The sequence below is a fragment of the Lissotriton helveticus genome, chromosome 2_1 (assembly GCF_964261635.1).
Source record: "Lissotriton helveticus chromosome 2_1, aLisHel1.1, whole genome shotgun sequence".
Classification (NCBI taxonomy): Eukaryota; Metazoa; Chordata; class Amphibia; order Caudata; family Salamandridae; genus Lissotriton; species Lissotriton helveticus.
In genome coordinates, this window is record NC_136059.1 from 3,732,091 (window position 1) to 3,747,933 (window position 15,843).

General features: G+C 50.1%; 1 protein-coding gene across 6 annotated transcripts in view; it reads left to right on the forward strand.

Moving 5' to 3' along the window:
• LOC144817653 (uncharacterized) overlaps nucleotides 1–15,843 on the forward strand; it is a 435,131-nt gene that overhangs the window by 211,182 nt on the left and 208,106 nt on the right. For 5 of the 6 annotated variants that reach the window (XM_078674375.1, XM_078674373.1, XM_078674378.1 and 2 more), the window contains one exon: nucleotides 2,510–2,779. The exons of the other annotated variant lie outside the window; for it this stretch is intronic. In XM_078674375.1, the coding sequence (XP_078530501.1) occupies nucleotides 2,510–2,779 (270 nt within the window). The remainder of the gene's footprint in view (nucleotides 1–2,509; nucleotides 2,780–15,843) is intronic. 6 annotated transcript variants of the gene reach the window in all.

Here is a 15,843-nt window from a genome sequence, read left to right on the forward strand (position 1 = left end):
TCGCTCTACACCCCACTCGCTCTACACCCCACTCTCTCTACACCCCTCTCTCTACCTCTCTCTCCATCTATCGCCCTCACTCTGTCTATCTATTGCCCTCTATCTATCGCCCTCTATCTATCTATCGCCCTCTATCTATCTATCGCCCTCTCTATCTATATATCGCCCTCTCTGTCTATCTATCGCCCTCTCTATCTATCGCCCTCTCTATCTATCGCCCTCTCTATCTATCGCCCTCTCTATCTATCGCCCTCTCTATCTATCGCCCTCTCTATCTATCGCCCTCTCTATCTATCGCCCTCTCTATCTATCTATCGCCCTCTCTATCTATCGCCCTCTCTATCTATCTATCGCCCTCTCTATCCATCGCCCTCTCTATCCATCGCCCTCTCTATCCATCGCCCTCTCTCTCCATCGCCCTCTCTATCCATCGCCCTCTCTATCCATCGCCCTCTCTATCCATCGCCCTCTCTATCCATCGCTCCATCGCTCCATCCCTCTATCTAGCGCCATCCCTCTATCTATTGCATCACCACAGCATCACTCAGCACCACTCAGGGGCACCAAACCATTACTATGCACTACTACAGCATCACTGAACGCCACAGCATCACTCGTCGCTGCCACAGCATCACTCGTCGCCACTACAACATCACTCAGCGCCACTACAACATCACTCAGCGCCACCACAGCATCAATCTGTGCAACCATTCAACAACAACTGGTTCAAATATGTTCTCTCAATGTTTCAAGCTTTATTACAAATGTCACAAAAAGATGTTAATATTTCACTTCTGTTCTTGGATTTTCGTCACAATAAAATACACTAAACATAATCTTCACAAAAGTTATTTACAAAAGTTTAAGCTATTGCCATTATAAATTACAATAACTTTTCTTTAAGTATTAATTATTAAGAAAATAAGCCATTGTTATTTGTAATATCAATACATCTAAGTCACGTAAATACAACACATATTGCATTACAAATGCTATAGGTGTCACTTTTGCTAAAGTTAAAACTATTGACATTGTAAATGACAAAGCTATTAATTGAGCTGTTTTCAAAACCAACACATAAATACAAAATTTGTCATTTACAATACCAATAGCTCAAACTTTCCTAATGCGAGACCTATTGCATTGCAAATGCTTGTTACAACTACATCGTAACAAAGTGGTTCTAAGAACTAATCCTAAATTCCTTCCAAAAGTCATCTCTCCTTTTTATTTAAACCAATCTGTAGAGTTACCTGTGTTTTTCCAAAACCCTGACTCTGTGGCAGAAAGAGCTCTACACACACTAGATGATACAAGAGCTCTTCTCCACTTTATAGATAGGACTAAATATTTTCAAAAAACAAAACAATTGTGTGTATCTTTCTCCCCACCTCATAAAGGCACCCCCATCTCCAAAGGTGGAATTGCGAGGTGGATTGTAAAATGTATACAGATATGCTATCGAAAAGCAAAACGGACATTAACAGTTCCCCCTAGAGCGCACTCCACACTCAAACTAGGAGCCTCTATGGCTTTCTTTGGGAACATCCCCTAGAAGACATCTGCAAGGCAGCAACATGGTCTACAACACACACCTTCACTAAACACTACTGTGTTGATGTGCAAGCCAAGCTGCAGTAGGCCAAGCTGTCCTTTAAACTCTCTTTCAAACTACTGCAACCGATACAAGCGACCACCACTAGGGGAGACACTGCTGCACAATCGATGCAAAGTGTAGTATCTGCAGCTCCTATGCCTCGAACGGAAAATGCTACTTACCAGTATGCATCTGTTCTTGGCATGTAGAGCTGCAGATTACTACACGCACTCCCACCTCCCCGGGACCTGTATCTGTTCCAGTTTCATCTTACTTAGATGCACACGCATGGACATCCTTTTTTTTACTTCTGCTAACTCCATCATTTCCCATCATGGCGAAAAACAATCTAAGGATGGAGTCGATGCCCATGCGCACTATCGTCCAAGGAAGGAGTCACCTATCTCGTGAATACAAAGGCTTCTTCCAAGACAACAACAACATGCAATCATCCGAGCCCAACACCAGGTGGCGATCTAATGCAAAGTGTAGTACTATGCAGCTCTACATGCCAAGAACAGATGCATACTGGTAAGTAGCATTTTCCTTTCATGAAATTGGTGTGGATCTCATTTTTGAGTGGTGCATCGGTTATTGGTGATGCGTGTACAATAAATGTGTTACGCTCCTCTTTGTTAGGCCTAAGGCTGCTCGCCCACACTACCACTAATAGAGCACTTTGGGGTTACATTGAGCCCTGTAATTTTCTGGGGAATCTCTGTACTCTGTGCACGGTATAACCACGCAGTGGCATACCATCTACAGAGCCGGCTCCCTACAACCTGTGTAGAGGAAGTAGTTCTGAAACGAGTGGTACTTGGTGCCAGAGATGTATGAATCTGTGCATATATTAAACTAAAATGTTTAAATATAATTTTAAAACTAACAACAGTCTTTGTTTTGTTTCTACAGCGGAATAAATTTTGCAGTAATGTTCATCTCCCTCCAGTGGACATTTCCCAGATCCCAAAGTGTAACTGCAAGCCGACGTCCGAGAATCCCTGTGGGTTTGATTCTGAGTGCCTAAACCGAATGCTGATGTACGAATGTCATCCCCAAGTGTGTCCGTCTGGCGAGCGCTGTCAGAACCGTAGCTTCTCTAACCGCCAGTATCCAGAGACCAGAGTTATCAGAACCAAAGGCAAGGGGTGGGGCCTGATGGCCACGAGAGACATTCGGAAGGTATGAAAGTCAAGTCTGTGTTTATCTGTTCGTTAACCCCAGGGTCTCTGAGTTCTCCACTCAGAGGATCTATTTTATTTGCTGTGTTGAGTGTTCTGTAGAGCATTCTCACCACAGCTTGTTCAAGCCAGGCGTCTCCTGGATCGCTCTTCTCTGTGTTCACTCGTGCACGCTGCCCCTTATGCGTGCTTTCACTGTACCACTCATTTGATGCTTATCCAGGTATCGAGCAAGGCCTTTTTTAGTGAGTATATTAAGTGTTTCAGGAATCTCTCCCTGCAGAGTGGTCCTGGTTTGTTACTGACCTCTGCCACCCTCTGCTCCTGCTGTTCACAGTGACATTCAGGTCCAGCTTACGATACAACAAGCAGTTCTAGTTGGTGACTCACTCAAAGCCTGTGCGTAATGTTTGCAGAACCTTGTTTCTGGTGAGTTCCTGTCCATTCTGTGCTAGAATTTATCTGAGATCGCAGAGGAACCGCCTCCAGTGGATTAAGAGATCAGCTTCAAAAGTAACCCTGGACTTCATGGGGTGAAGATGCTGTGCCTCGTAAGGGGGATTTGGAACTCTGGCTTTAGTAGGTTTTTAATGGCACAGGAGATGGAAACTGTAGGAAAGTAGGATCTGCTTTCATGGTTACCGCCACTTTTTGCTGTTTTCATTCTGTTTTTCTGACTCGTCTGACTGGCATCCTGCTAATCAGGACCCCAGTCTCTGTGCTTCCTCCCTAAATTGGACATGGTGATTACTTTGGTAGACTCCAGGTTGACTACTGGTGTACCCTTGTAGTCCCTAGTATATGGTACTAAGGTACCCAGGGTGTATGTACACGAGTGTTCCCCCAAGGGTGGAAAAATGTATTGTGCCACCTATGGGAAACCACTCAAATTGTCTCTATACGTGCATAGACAAGGAATTTGGGATCAAAGCGGTGCAATCCTTTCTGGATAGAGAGGATGTGGGACTTTTTGACTATAATGAAATGATTATCTCTATGATTGACATTATTTTAAGCAATAACTTTTTCCTCTGTGCTAACCGCTGGTTCCTGCAGGTGCATGGAACCGCAATGGGCTCCAAGTTTGCTCCCTCTTACACCTGCCTCTTTATGGGGTGGTTTGAGAGGGAGCATGCTTGGGCAGAGGTGCCTCCCCCTGGACCAATTGCATCATGTACTGGGAGAGGTACATTGACGAAGTTATTTATCTGTGGTCAGGGTCAGTGGAATAGATGCATCAATACCGGACGTTTCTGAATGAGAATACCTATAATGTCAAATTTACAATAACGTACAACAAGGAACGTATCAACTTCCTTGATATACAGTTCTATATCAAACAGGGTCAGATACACAGCTCACTCTACTGGAAGGAGACCTCGTGCAACTCAGTATGTCACGTGACAAGTGCACACATGAGCTCCGTGAAAAACAATATCCCCTTTAGTGAGATGACAAGAATCCGGCGAAATTGTAGTGAGGAGGAAACATTTAAAACTCACATCAGGGATTCGAAAAATAGGTTCGCCAAAAAGGGATACACACAGAGTGCTAGACAGAGCTGAATCGAGGGTCTGCAATCTGAATTGGAACAATACATTTAAGGATAAACCTAGCACTGACAGGTCCAACCCAAAAGCAAGATTTATAACCCAGTACACAGTGCACAGCAGTGCCATTTCTAATATCTTTCGCAAGCACTGGCATTTATTGACTGAAATTACAGGACTCAAGGATGCTATTGAAAATAGACCATCTATTACATACAGGAGGGGGGTGGCTTTGAGAAACTCCCTTTGCTCTAGCTACGTGACGACACCCAAAACAACATACACATGGCTACCACCAAACCGAAAGGCTTTGATACATGTGGTATTTGCAATGTATGCCCTTTGGGCAAAAATGAGACCTTGGAATCTGTTACAACACACCTAAAAGATTCACTATAGGCTATTTCTTCAATTGTAACACCACACATGTATTCTATATTCTTGGCTGTAGATGTGGTACTCTTTATGTTGGTAGCACCATCCGCTGCCTTAAACTGAGGATACAGGAGCAAAGACGGGCAATCAAAACAAAAGATCACCGGCATCCAATTACAAACCACTACCTTAGCGAACATCCTAATGACCTGACTTTCTGGTTTCATGCAATAGATCATGTACCAGTACAAACGAGAGGAGGTAACCGGGAACTGTTCTTAAGGCAGATGGAGTCGAGATGGATTTGCCGATTAAGGGCTATTTACCTAGGACATAATACCGATGGGTAGATGTGCTACTTTTTATAGACATGTTAGAAACATGAAGAAGGGAGCAGTTTGAGGTTGAGGATGACTAAGTGATTAAAGATCTCAACTTATGATAAAATATTATTCATAAACATGATGCATTACCCTTTTACTTCCAGTATTGGATTCAAATTGATTTGGGATCATCTTTTGGGATCTATACTTATTTATGAGAAGACCACCGTTTTTTGTGAATATGGCTTGCTGTGAATTTGGCCCTAAGGATTATCTTGGGATAACCCTCTTTTGTTCCTCCCCCTCTTTCCCTGTATTTGAGATTATGGTATATTGTCTCCTCGACTCCGAACTGATCAAGTGTTGCCCTTTGGGACCGCACGTAGCAACATTTTCACTCATGCACACCTGGTGTGTTCCTTGATGTTTTGGATTGATGCCATTTACCTTGTGTTAAACCTTGTAAGATCATTCCCTGGACATTATATGTGGTGTATTCATTCATATATATGACCTATGAGATCGCCTTATTCCCTATGATGTCAGTGTGGTCTCTGTATTATTGGATTTCTTTATGCTAATTACTGTGCATTAGACTATGGGGTCCAATATTTGTAGATTGACTGAGTTTTCTCATTTATCTGGTGAGAACGCATTATTGCGCATGTGACGTCGAGCTAGAACAAACTATGTTTTTATTTTTATCGTCTCCCGTACATTTATATATGGGAATATATTCGTATTATTATTTTTTAATATATTTTCCTTTAAGTGCACTATTGTTGGGATGACGTAACATGCCTTAAAATATGCTGTACCCACTTTTTGTCTTACCCCATATAAGCATTTTCCTATTGGTGTTTAACCATATCGATATTACTCTGAAGATAGACAGGGGTGCGTATGGCCAGGTTTATGACAACCTGTTTACAAATGTGATCTCCCACATGGCCTTGCTTATGACAATGCATGATTATCCTTTAATACATAAGTGTGCTCTCAGGTGTATGATGCTAACGATGCCTTCATATGTTCGTATTAATACTGTTATAGCATTTAGCTTCATTGCATACCAGTGCTGTGAAGGTTGTGTAACAATTCAAAAGTACCCCTAAGATGGCGCTATGTTTCATACGGTTATAACATTTAGTTCACTGCATACAAGTACTGTGAAGTTCGTGTAATGATTCGAAAGTTTCTCCAAAATGGCGCTATTTGATGCCGCTTAATCTTTTTTAAGGTGCAGCTTACAACAAATATAGCACGGCGTGCTACATAGTGGGCTTCCTTATATCGAAATATTGCCTAAAACTTTCACACTCTGAACAATCCCGCTCTTCATCGTCCTTTCGTAAACGTGTAGATAATTTATTTGGGTTGTTTTTTGGCTTTGAGTTGCACTACAATATGACGACCGTGTGCATTTGAATCACTGATGCACACGTGAGCCACGCCGTCTTACGTGGGGTGGAGGCGTGCTTTTTGGAAGCATTACTTAAGTTGGGATGATATGGCGTCCTGGTTTGAACTTCCGGATGCGGTACCATAACAGAGAACGTCGACATTGACAAGGTAACGTGGGGTAGTCGGAGGTGGTTCTGAGGACCCTTACGCTGAACGATCATAATGCATTGTGTTGAATCTTTTTTTATATTTGTCACGTTATTTTAGTTTCATCTTTTGATTCGGGAGGCATACGTAATATATGGGTATCTTGATTACACCCCCTGTACCCTTTAATGTTGTTCCGGTTTTCTTTTGTTGTTCTTTTTCCCAAGTCTGGGGCTGTCTATTAAGAGTGAGATCGATATACAGAATTCATGGTATTGAATTGTCTGTTTGTTACGTTATGTTAGCTCTACACTTGGATTTGGGAGGCAGATTTAATATACGCTTGTGGGGTGCAGATGTATTTTCATCACACTCCCCCGCCATCCTTTAATGGGATACCGGTTTTCCCTCGTACTTTCTATCCAAGTCTGGGGTGGTCTAACTAGGGTGAGATCGACACGTAGAATGGTCTCACACTGTACCCATATTCCATGTCTCTAGCCTTTGAAGGGGTCTGTGCTCTGGCCCGAGGGTTAAGTGTCTCCAGTTTTTTATACCGATTAATGGGGAGTCCTGCTAAATTCTAACACCGCTCTGTTATGGGAGCGACTGGGGACTCACTAATTACTATCCATTCCGTTCACCAGAATTGCTGGTCACTAATTTGCCCCTTGGACCTTTAATTATCCTTTGTGGGGGGGCGTGGCCAAGATGGCGGAGTGAGTGGTCGCATCTGCCGCGAGCTCCTCTGATCCTGGGCCCTTGAACAGTCATCCAGCATTGATCTCCCCCCGAGCTGCTGTGATTCGGCAGCCGGAGGTCGCGGGATCCCAGTGACGTCGCCCGATGTGGGGGCAAGCCCTGTAGCTGCCGGGATCAGCGTTGCAGAGAGGGACGGCGGCCCGGAGTCCGGGCCCGTAGCGAAGTGAGGAGCGGCCCCCGAGGGGGTGGTGCGGCCCGGAAGCGCCTGACTCGGCGTACCCTGCTCTGAGGCGACGGGGAAGCGGACCCGACCTCGCGGGAGGCCCCGGAATCGCGAGAAGGCCGACAGCCGAGGGCGAGGAAACAGCGGTGCAGACCCCGGCCGGAGGATCTACGGGAAGCCGGGGCTGCGGCCTACACACTGGGCCTTGGCGGAGGTTGGAGAGCGCCCTCGCCCAACCACGCACTCCCTGCAGTTGGAGCGGAATACTGGGACGGGACGCGCACCCGAGGAGGTCCGTTGTGAACTTTGTTTCTGCCGCCGGGAAGTGCTGCGAGACGCACCGGCTGCGGCCAGCCGCCCAGGCCCTGGTGCTGCTGCGGGGGTTGACTCCGGCTTGGCGGCCTCCCCAGGGTGGTGCTCGACCCCTCCACTTCTGGAATCGGCCTGGATGCAGAGCTAGCGCGTTGACGGGACGAGGCCTCTGGCGACTTGGCGCTAACCGGGCCTACGCGGCAGTCCCCTGTGCGGAAGGGGTAGCGTTGTGAGTGTCCGAGGTGGGGTGAGCTGCCCCTCTACTCGATTGCCGCTGGATGAGGTGGTAGGCTACCTGATTCGAGCCTATGTCACTGACTGCCTGACCCCTGAGGACTTGAGAGTTTGCCTAGAGTGCCTGGTCTTCAGCGCCGGTGAGCCCCCGGTGGTTGACCGAACCAGGGAGAAGCCAGCGCGGCGGGTGGGGCTCCCGAACACCCAGGAGGCTACTGAGCGGACGGAGGGGACAGTGTGGTGCTCCTCGCTTGGCCGGGCCCGGCCCGGCCCAACACCGGGATTGCGAACCCAGAAGCGCTATCTGATCTAGAGGCGGAAGTGGACGGAGCGTGGTGCACGTGGCTGGGGTGCGACACGCCTCGGGAACCGGCGACAGCTTGCCTGTAGCACTCAGGGGACGTGAGGAGCGACAGTGCCGGATTGGCAGCGCCTTAGACGGCCCAGGAGCACGCTATTGCACGCAGGATGGACGGCAATAAAGGGACCAAGAAAGGGGATCGGACCCTACCGGACATGCTGAACAGAAACGCTGCGAGGCAAGATCGAGGGCAGCAATCTTCGAGCCCACAGGGTGGCTCCCAGGGAGCGCAAGGAGGGGAACCCCCGGTCACCAGGTCTTTCCTGGAATCCCTTTTCAGCTCCCTACGGGAGGACTTTCAGACGCTGAAACAGGAGGTGGCTGGTGAAGTGCGGGAGGTACGACGAGAAGTTGACGGTCTGGGCGAGAGGGTGGCCACGATGGAGGAGGCCGGTCATGCCCGGGACGAAGAGATCTTACAGCTGCAGCAGGAAGTGGTACGGCTACGGGACCAGCAAATTAATCTTCAAGCACATGCCGAGGACCTTGAGAACCGGTCCCGGAGAAACAACATTCGAGTCCGGGGAGTTCCTTCCGGAGCAGAGGAGGAAGACGTGACCGGTTACTTGAGAGACTTGTTCAGGGAGGTCCTGGGGGAGCCGGCCGACTTACTAGTTCGAATAGATAGGGCGCATAGAGTTGGCCTGCGGCGCCGATCTTCTGCACCTCCCCCGGATATCCTAGCATTCCTGCCGGACTACCCTCTGAAGGAAAGGATCCTCCGAGAAGCGCGATTGAAACCCTCTTTGGATTTTCGAGGTCACCGGGTGGCCCTCTTCCAGGACCTGTCGGCGATCACACTACAGAAACGCCGGGCCTTTAAGATTGCAACTGACTTTCTGAGGGAACATGACACTCGGTACTCGTGGGGCCTTCCTTTCCGCATCATCTTCCGCTGGAACGGGACCTTGCATCAGCTACGCTCTCTCCAAGACACTTGTGGAGTTCTGGGCATCACCGCGACGGACGAGGAGGCCCGACTCCGATTCGCTGGCGCGTCATCAGAGACGGCTGGCAAGCGGTCCCTGGGCGCCGCTCCTCTGCCTCTTCCGCCCGACCGGATTCACCCACTATTCGAGCTGAGATGGACAACGCAGTGAGAGGAGTGGCCAGGGACACGGCGTCCGGAGATGTTGCGCTGACTGCTTAAGAAGTACTCCGGGGGGAGATCGCCATCGCTTCCAGTGTAATGCAGGTTTGAGGGTCCTGAGGATGGGGGGCGGGGGGAGGCGGGTTGATGCGTAGTGGCTGGACGTCCACTTTTGTACTTTTCCACAGACTTGTCCGTTGAGGACCGGACTGGGACAATGGGTTCTTTGGGACAGTTGGGGAACCGGGGAGGAGAGGGTCGGGGTTGTTGGGGTGTTTCGGGTGGCGGGCTGGAGGCGGGTGGGGTGTTGGGACATGGGGAAGGGATCCGGGAGTTGGGTTGGGGGGGAGGGTCGTCCAGTGCACAGTACGATTGTTAGAGGGTTTAGAAGTGGTCACACGTCTTAGTCTGCCTCCGTCAGGAAGCTACACGCACACATGCTTTTTCTTTTTTTGCCTGGCTGCTTTTGGTGCTACGATGGGCGCCTTTGCGCTCCGTCTTTTGCGGGCGGGTTCCTCTTGCTTGCTGCCTTCTTTCTTTCGATGCCCCCTAGCACCTTTAAGGTAGTTACCCTGAACGTCCGGGGACTGAACAACCCTGTCAAATGGCGGGCGGTGCTCTCTCTCTTGGAGAATACACACGCTGGCATATGCCTCCTTCAGGAGACGTACCTACTGCCGCAAGACACACACAGACTACACTCCCGCAAGTTCCCATCACAGCTCTTCTCATCTAGCACCACTAAGACGGCGGGGGTGGCAATACTGATAGCCAGTCACTTTAAAGGGGAGGTCCTCCACAAGCTTGCGGAACAGAAAGGTAGACTGTTAGCATATCGGTTTAGGATCGGGGGTCTTCTGTTTACAATTGGATCCCTGTATAGCCCAAATGAGCGGCAGGAACGTTTCCTGCGATCGGCAGTTGAAGACATCACTGCCTCGCAAGACAGACATATCATTATTGGAGGGGACCTTAATATGGTCTTTGACTCGGCTATGGACAGGTCGGCACAGCGCTACCCGCAGGTTGGGGAGTTCTCGGCCGACGGTAGGGAGTGGTTAACGGAGGTGGGTCTCCTTGACCTCTGGCGCCACTTACACCCAGCAGACAGAGACTATTCGTATTACTCCCACGCACACAAGACGTACGCGAGGCTGGACCACTTACTGGTCACGGCTCCGGTGCAGGCGCTAGTCTCGGGATCGACCATCGGGGTGCTGTCCCTTTTGGATCACGCACCGGTCGACGCCACGTTAAGTTTGCCTCCAGCGGCTCTCCCCCCCCGGACGTGGCGCTTGCGGGACACCCTGCTGCATAGGAAGGTGGTGGTGGATCGTATTGAGGGCGCTATCCGGGAATACCTGACGCACAATGACAACACCGACACCGCTCGGGCTACGCAGTGGGCGGCTCTGAAGGCGGTCCTGAGGGGGGAATTCTTAGCGATCTCCTCGGCCAAAAACAAGGAGAGGCAAGCTAAGAGGGAGGAACTCACCGACAAGGTCCGCGAGCTTGAACAGATCCATCGCAGAACGGGGGCCCCTAGAATATGGCGGCAACTCAAAGGGGCAAGGAAGGCCCTAGCGGCTCTGGACTTGGACTGAGCGGAATATGCTGCGCTCCGGCTGCGCCATACCTTTTATACAGGGGGTGACCGTTGTGGCAAGTTGCTGGCCAACAGACTTCGTGTGGCACGCCAGAGTCAGCTAGTGAAGGAGATCTCGAGCCATACGGGGGCCACGGAGACGGAGGACGCCCGCATCGCGGCCGTTTTCCGCGGGTTTCATGAGGAACACAACACTGGGGAGCCGCCGGATTAGCCGGCCGTAACCGCATATCAGGACTCGGTCGCATTGCCCTCCCTTGATCCCCTGCAGGCGGAACACCTGGACAGAGATGTCAGGATTGAGGAGGTGGTCTCTGCCATCGCTAGGCTCAAACACGGCAAAGCGCCAGGCCCGGATGGGTATACCGCGCTCTTCTACAAAACGTTTTGCACGTCGCTGGCCCCTATTCTTACCCGTCATTTCAACTCTTTTGCCACGCCAGGGGCTATCCCGCCTGATCTTTTGCGAGCTTCCATCACAGTGATCCCCAAACCCGGGAAAGACCCGAAGCACTGTGGATCATACAGGCCGATATCTCTTCTGAATGTCGATCTGAAATTGTATACGGGGATCCTGGCCGCTCGTTTAGCTCCGCACTTATCCGGTCTTATAGATCCTGACCAGGCTGGTTTTGTCCCGGGGAGACAGACAGTTGACAACACAAAACGGATCGTCCACTTGCTTGAGAAGGCCTCCCGGATTCCGGGGGAACGAATGATGTTAGCGGTGGATGCGGAAAAGGCGTTCGACCGAGTGCACTGGCCTTACCTGGAACAAGTACTGGTTAAGGCGGGCATAGGGGACAAGTTCCGATCCATGATCTTCAACTGCTACAGACGCCCGACTGCAGTGGTTCGGGTGAATGGGTATGCCTCTCGAGATTTTAACATCGAAAGGGGCCCTAGGCAGGGATGCCCACTCTCACCCCTGCTCTTTGCTCTCTATATGGAGCCATTCGCCCAATGAATACGGAACAACCCGGCGGTGACCGGTGTGCGGATGGGAGGTTTTACACACGCTATAAGCCTCTATGCTGACGATGTCATCCTATCGCTTGACGAGCCCCGGACAGCCTTACCGGCCTGCGTCGAGGAGCTGGCCTCCTTTGGCGCGGTTGCAGGGTTTAAACTGAATATGGGGAAGTCAGTGGCTCTCGATGTCTCCCTTGCCCCCCCCACTAGGACGTACCTGCAGGGCCGATTCCCCATGATTTGGTCGTCGGCGGCAATAACCTATCTGGGGATCCAGATAGCGCCCACCTTACCGGCCATGGTGTCGGCCAATTACACGGCACTAGGTGCTAAAATCAAGGAGGAGTTGGGCCGTTGGAACCGCGGCACCCTTTCCTGGTTAGCCAGGATTGCCGCGGTTAAAATGACAATTCTCCCACAGGTGCTATATTTGTTTAGGGCACTGCCGCTCCAGCCGCCGGTTGGGTGGATTCCACAGCTACAAGCGGATGTGTCGCGCTTTATTTGGCAGGGGAAGAAACCCAGAATGCGTAGAACCCTCTCATTATTGGTACCTGAGGCAGGAGGGTTAGGGATACCTGACTTCCGCAGGTACTTTCGGGCGGCGCAGTTGCGTTATCTTGTGGAATGGAGTAGGTGGGAGTCCGATAAGCACTGGCTCTTCCAGGACCAGGCGGTGGCGGGGCGACCCCTACAGGAGGTCCCGTTTCTGCGCCGGACTCATCGACCCAAAAATTTGTACGCCTCCTTTGTTACGAGAGTACCGTTACGGGTTTGGGATGCCACTGCCATCGCGTGTGGCCTCACCTCTTTCCTGTCGCCGCTCACACCGCTGGTGGACAACCCAGATTTCACCCCGGGTATAGAACGGGGAGCGTTCGCACATTGGAGACAAGCAGGGTGTAGAGCCTTGTGCCATATGTACGACCAGGAGGGAGTGCTTCCCTTCGTGCAGTTCCGTCAGGAGTTTTCACTTCCTGAGACTGAGAGGCACCGCTATATGCAGGCCCGCCACTGGGCTCTTCAGCCACAGGTGCGGGACACTGCAGATAGGCGCTTCCTACCTTATGAACAGTGGCTGCTTACGCGTACTTCGGACTCAAAATTGATTACAGATCTTTATAAGTTACTACAACCGCCATCCACACACTTTTATAACCCAGGGAGAGAAAGGTGGGAAAGGGAGCTGGGGAGGACACTGAGCCCTAAGGAATGGGAGAACATATCCTATAGAGCAAGGCATTCAGCGTACCATATGGGCCTTACGGACACACTGACTAAGGTCTCCACCTATTGGTACTACACGCCAGAACGGGTGCACGAATTTGACCGTAGCAAGGGGGACACATGTTGGAGAGGGTGCAGGCACCGAGGTACACTTACACATATCCTATGGGACTGCCCACTTCTGACAACGTACTGGAAGGACGTGCTAGACGACATCGATACACATTTTGGCATTGAACTACCGCGCTTCCCCGCTTACACCTTACTAGGGCTCCCGAACGGACTAATGTACCCCCTCAGGTCACGTAGAGGCAGGCAGATCGCCATTGCGCTGGGCTCAGCGGTTCAAAATATCCTGATACATTGGCGCACTGCCACGATACCTTCTGTCACGGGCTGGCTCCACAGATTGTAAAAATGGCACAGGGTCAGAGCTGATTTGCATATAGCCAGTGTCTAACCCAGGGTGGTGTGGAGTGCATAAAAACGATGGATTTAGGCCCAGATCCTTGTACTGGGGTGAATGTATGACATTGTTCTACATTCTGTCCATCAACTGTGTTTTTTGCAATTTTCACCCCGAGTGTGCTGGGTATGATCAGACGTGAGTCCCAGGCTCTCCACACCACTGGAGCCAAGCTATCCAGGCTGATGAAGGCTGATAGCCAGAAACCGGTCCTTCGATGCTTGATTCCGGTCTGGGAAAGACATGGCTTGGTAGTTCGGACTGGACTGTTCCCATGAGGCACAGGGTCAGAGCTGATTTGCATATAACCAGTGTCTAACCCAGGGTGGTGTGGAGTGCATAAAAACGATGGATTTAGGCCCAGATCCTTGTACTGGGGTGAATGTATGACATTGTTCTACATTCTGTCCATCAACTGTGTTTTTTGCAGGCTCCACAGATTGTGGCACGTGCTGGGCATGGAGAAGTTGTCGCTGACGGTGGCAGGGGATGTAACGCAATTTTCAGAACTTTGGCAGCCGTTCCATTCCCTGTTGCTGACGGAATTTAAAGAAATTACATGTCCCAAATACCTCCGCCTCATGCGGCTCACGAGCCCCGCAGCACAAGCCCCGTGACTTGGTGGGAGACACACTTCCCCTGTAGGCGATGGTCTTGATGTCAGTCATAACTAATGTCGGTACACTGGACGTGGGGAGGGGGGGGGTTGGGATCCGGGAGTTGGGTTGATGGGGTCCAGGGGGGGAGTTTGAAATAGAAATGTTATCTCATACTGTGACATGGCACTCCGAGTAGGACCAAGAGGGACTGATACAATTACATTGCACCTAACCGTTCCGGCTGGAATTGGGGCTTCCCCGCCTGAACAGAATGTCCCATGATGATGCTAATTGATCTATGTATGAGGTACTGAATAAAATACTTTAAACATAATTATCCTTTGTGAATTGAGCAGTCGGGATTCAGCCTCCTGGTGATTGCGGAGGTTATTGCGGAGGTAAGGGGACGTCGTGGTCTCTATCTACCATGAATAATACATGATAGATATGTTGTTTGTTGACACCTGCTGACTAAGGGAGCGGTGTGGTCTGATCTGATTGCTCATTTTCTCCCTACCAGGATTGTTGGCCGTTATTTTGGCTTTTAGACTTTGGAATGTTCAGAGCGATTTGTGTCTTTTGATCTAACCTCCTGGTGAATACGGAGGTAAGATTTTGATATGCTTGGTTTTATCTCACATAACTTATTGGTTGACACCGCTTGTATCGATGACTAGCAGCCCGTCCCGACGTTGTCCGGAGCAATTAGGCTTCAGGGCCCCCGCCCGCCCCGACGTTGTCCTTGGGTCCCCCGGAGCCTTCCTCCATATATTGCAGTATTATACCTCTATGTTTACTTTGTACGCTTTTGTAACCTGCACACGTAAATTTTTCCTCCTGTAATGCACCATTTGGCTCACTTTTTTAATGCTCCGTTTGCTTCCTTTTGCTACCTGCACACTTCACTTTTTCCTCCTATACCTCAATGTTTACTTTCTACGCTTTTGTAACCTGCACACGTAACTTTTTCCTCCTGTAATGCACCGTTTGGCTCACTTTTGTAATGCTCCGTTTGCTTCCTCTTGCTCACGATTTTAATTTTTGCTTCATTTTTCCGCCGCTCACCGCTCCTAAATAAATAAATAAATAACCTACCTCATCCGCCGCTCACTGCTCCTCCCCGCCTGTCCGCCGCTCCTCACCGCCTGTCTGCCACTCCTAACCGCCTGTCCGCCGCTCCTCATCGCTCCTCCCCACGCCATGTCCGCCGGTCCTCCTCGCGCTCCTGGACGCCGCTCCTCCCCGCGCTCCTCACGTCGGGCCCGCACGTCACGGCCGGCGCTTCTTTCAAGGGACTACTTTTTTTTCGGTACATTTTTTAAATAACGTATATTTATTACGTTTATATAGCCTATGTACATCTGCACACCCTGACGATTACAACGATGTATCGGGTGTGTGGATTGGCACTGTGGTTCCCGAGTTTACCCACCTCAAAGGTTCAAAGTTCTTTCTTTATAATAGTAGTATAGAT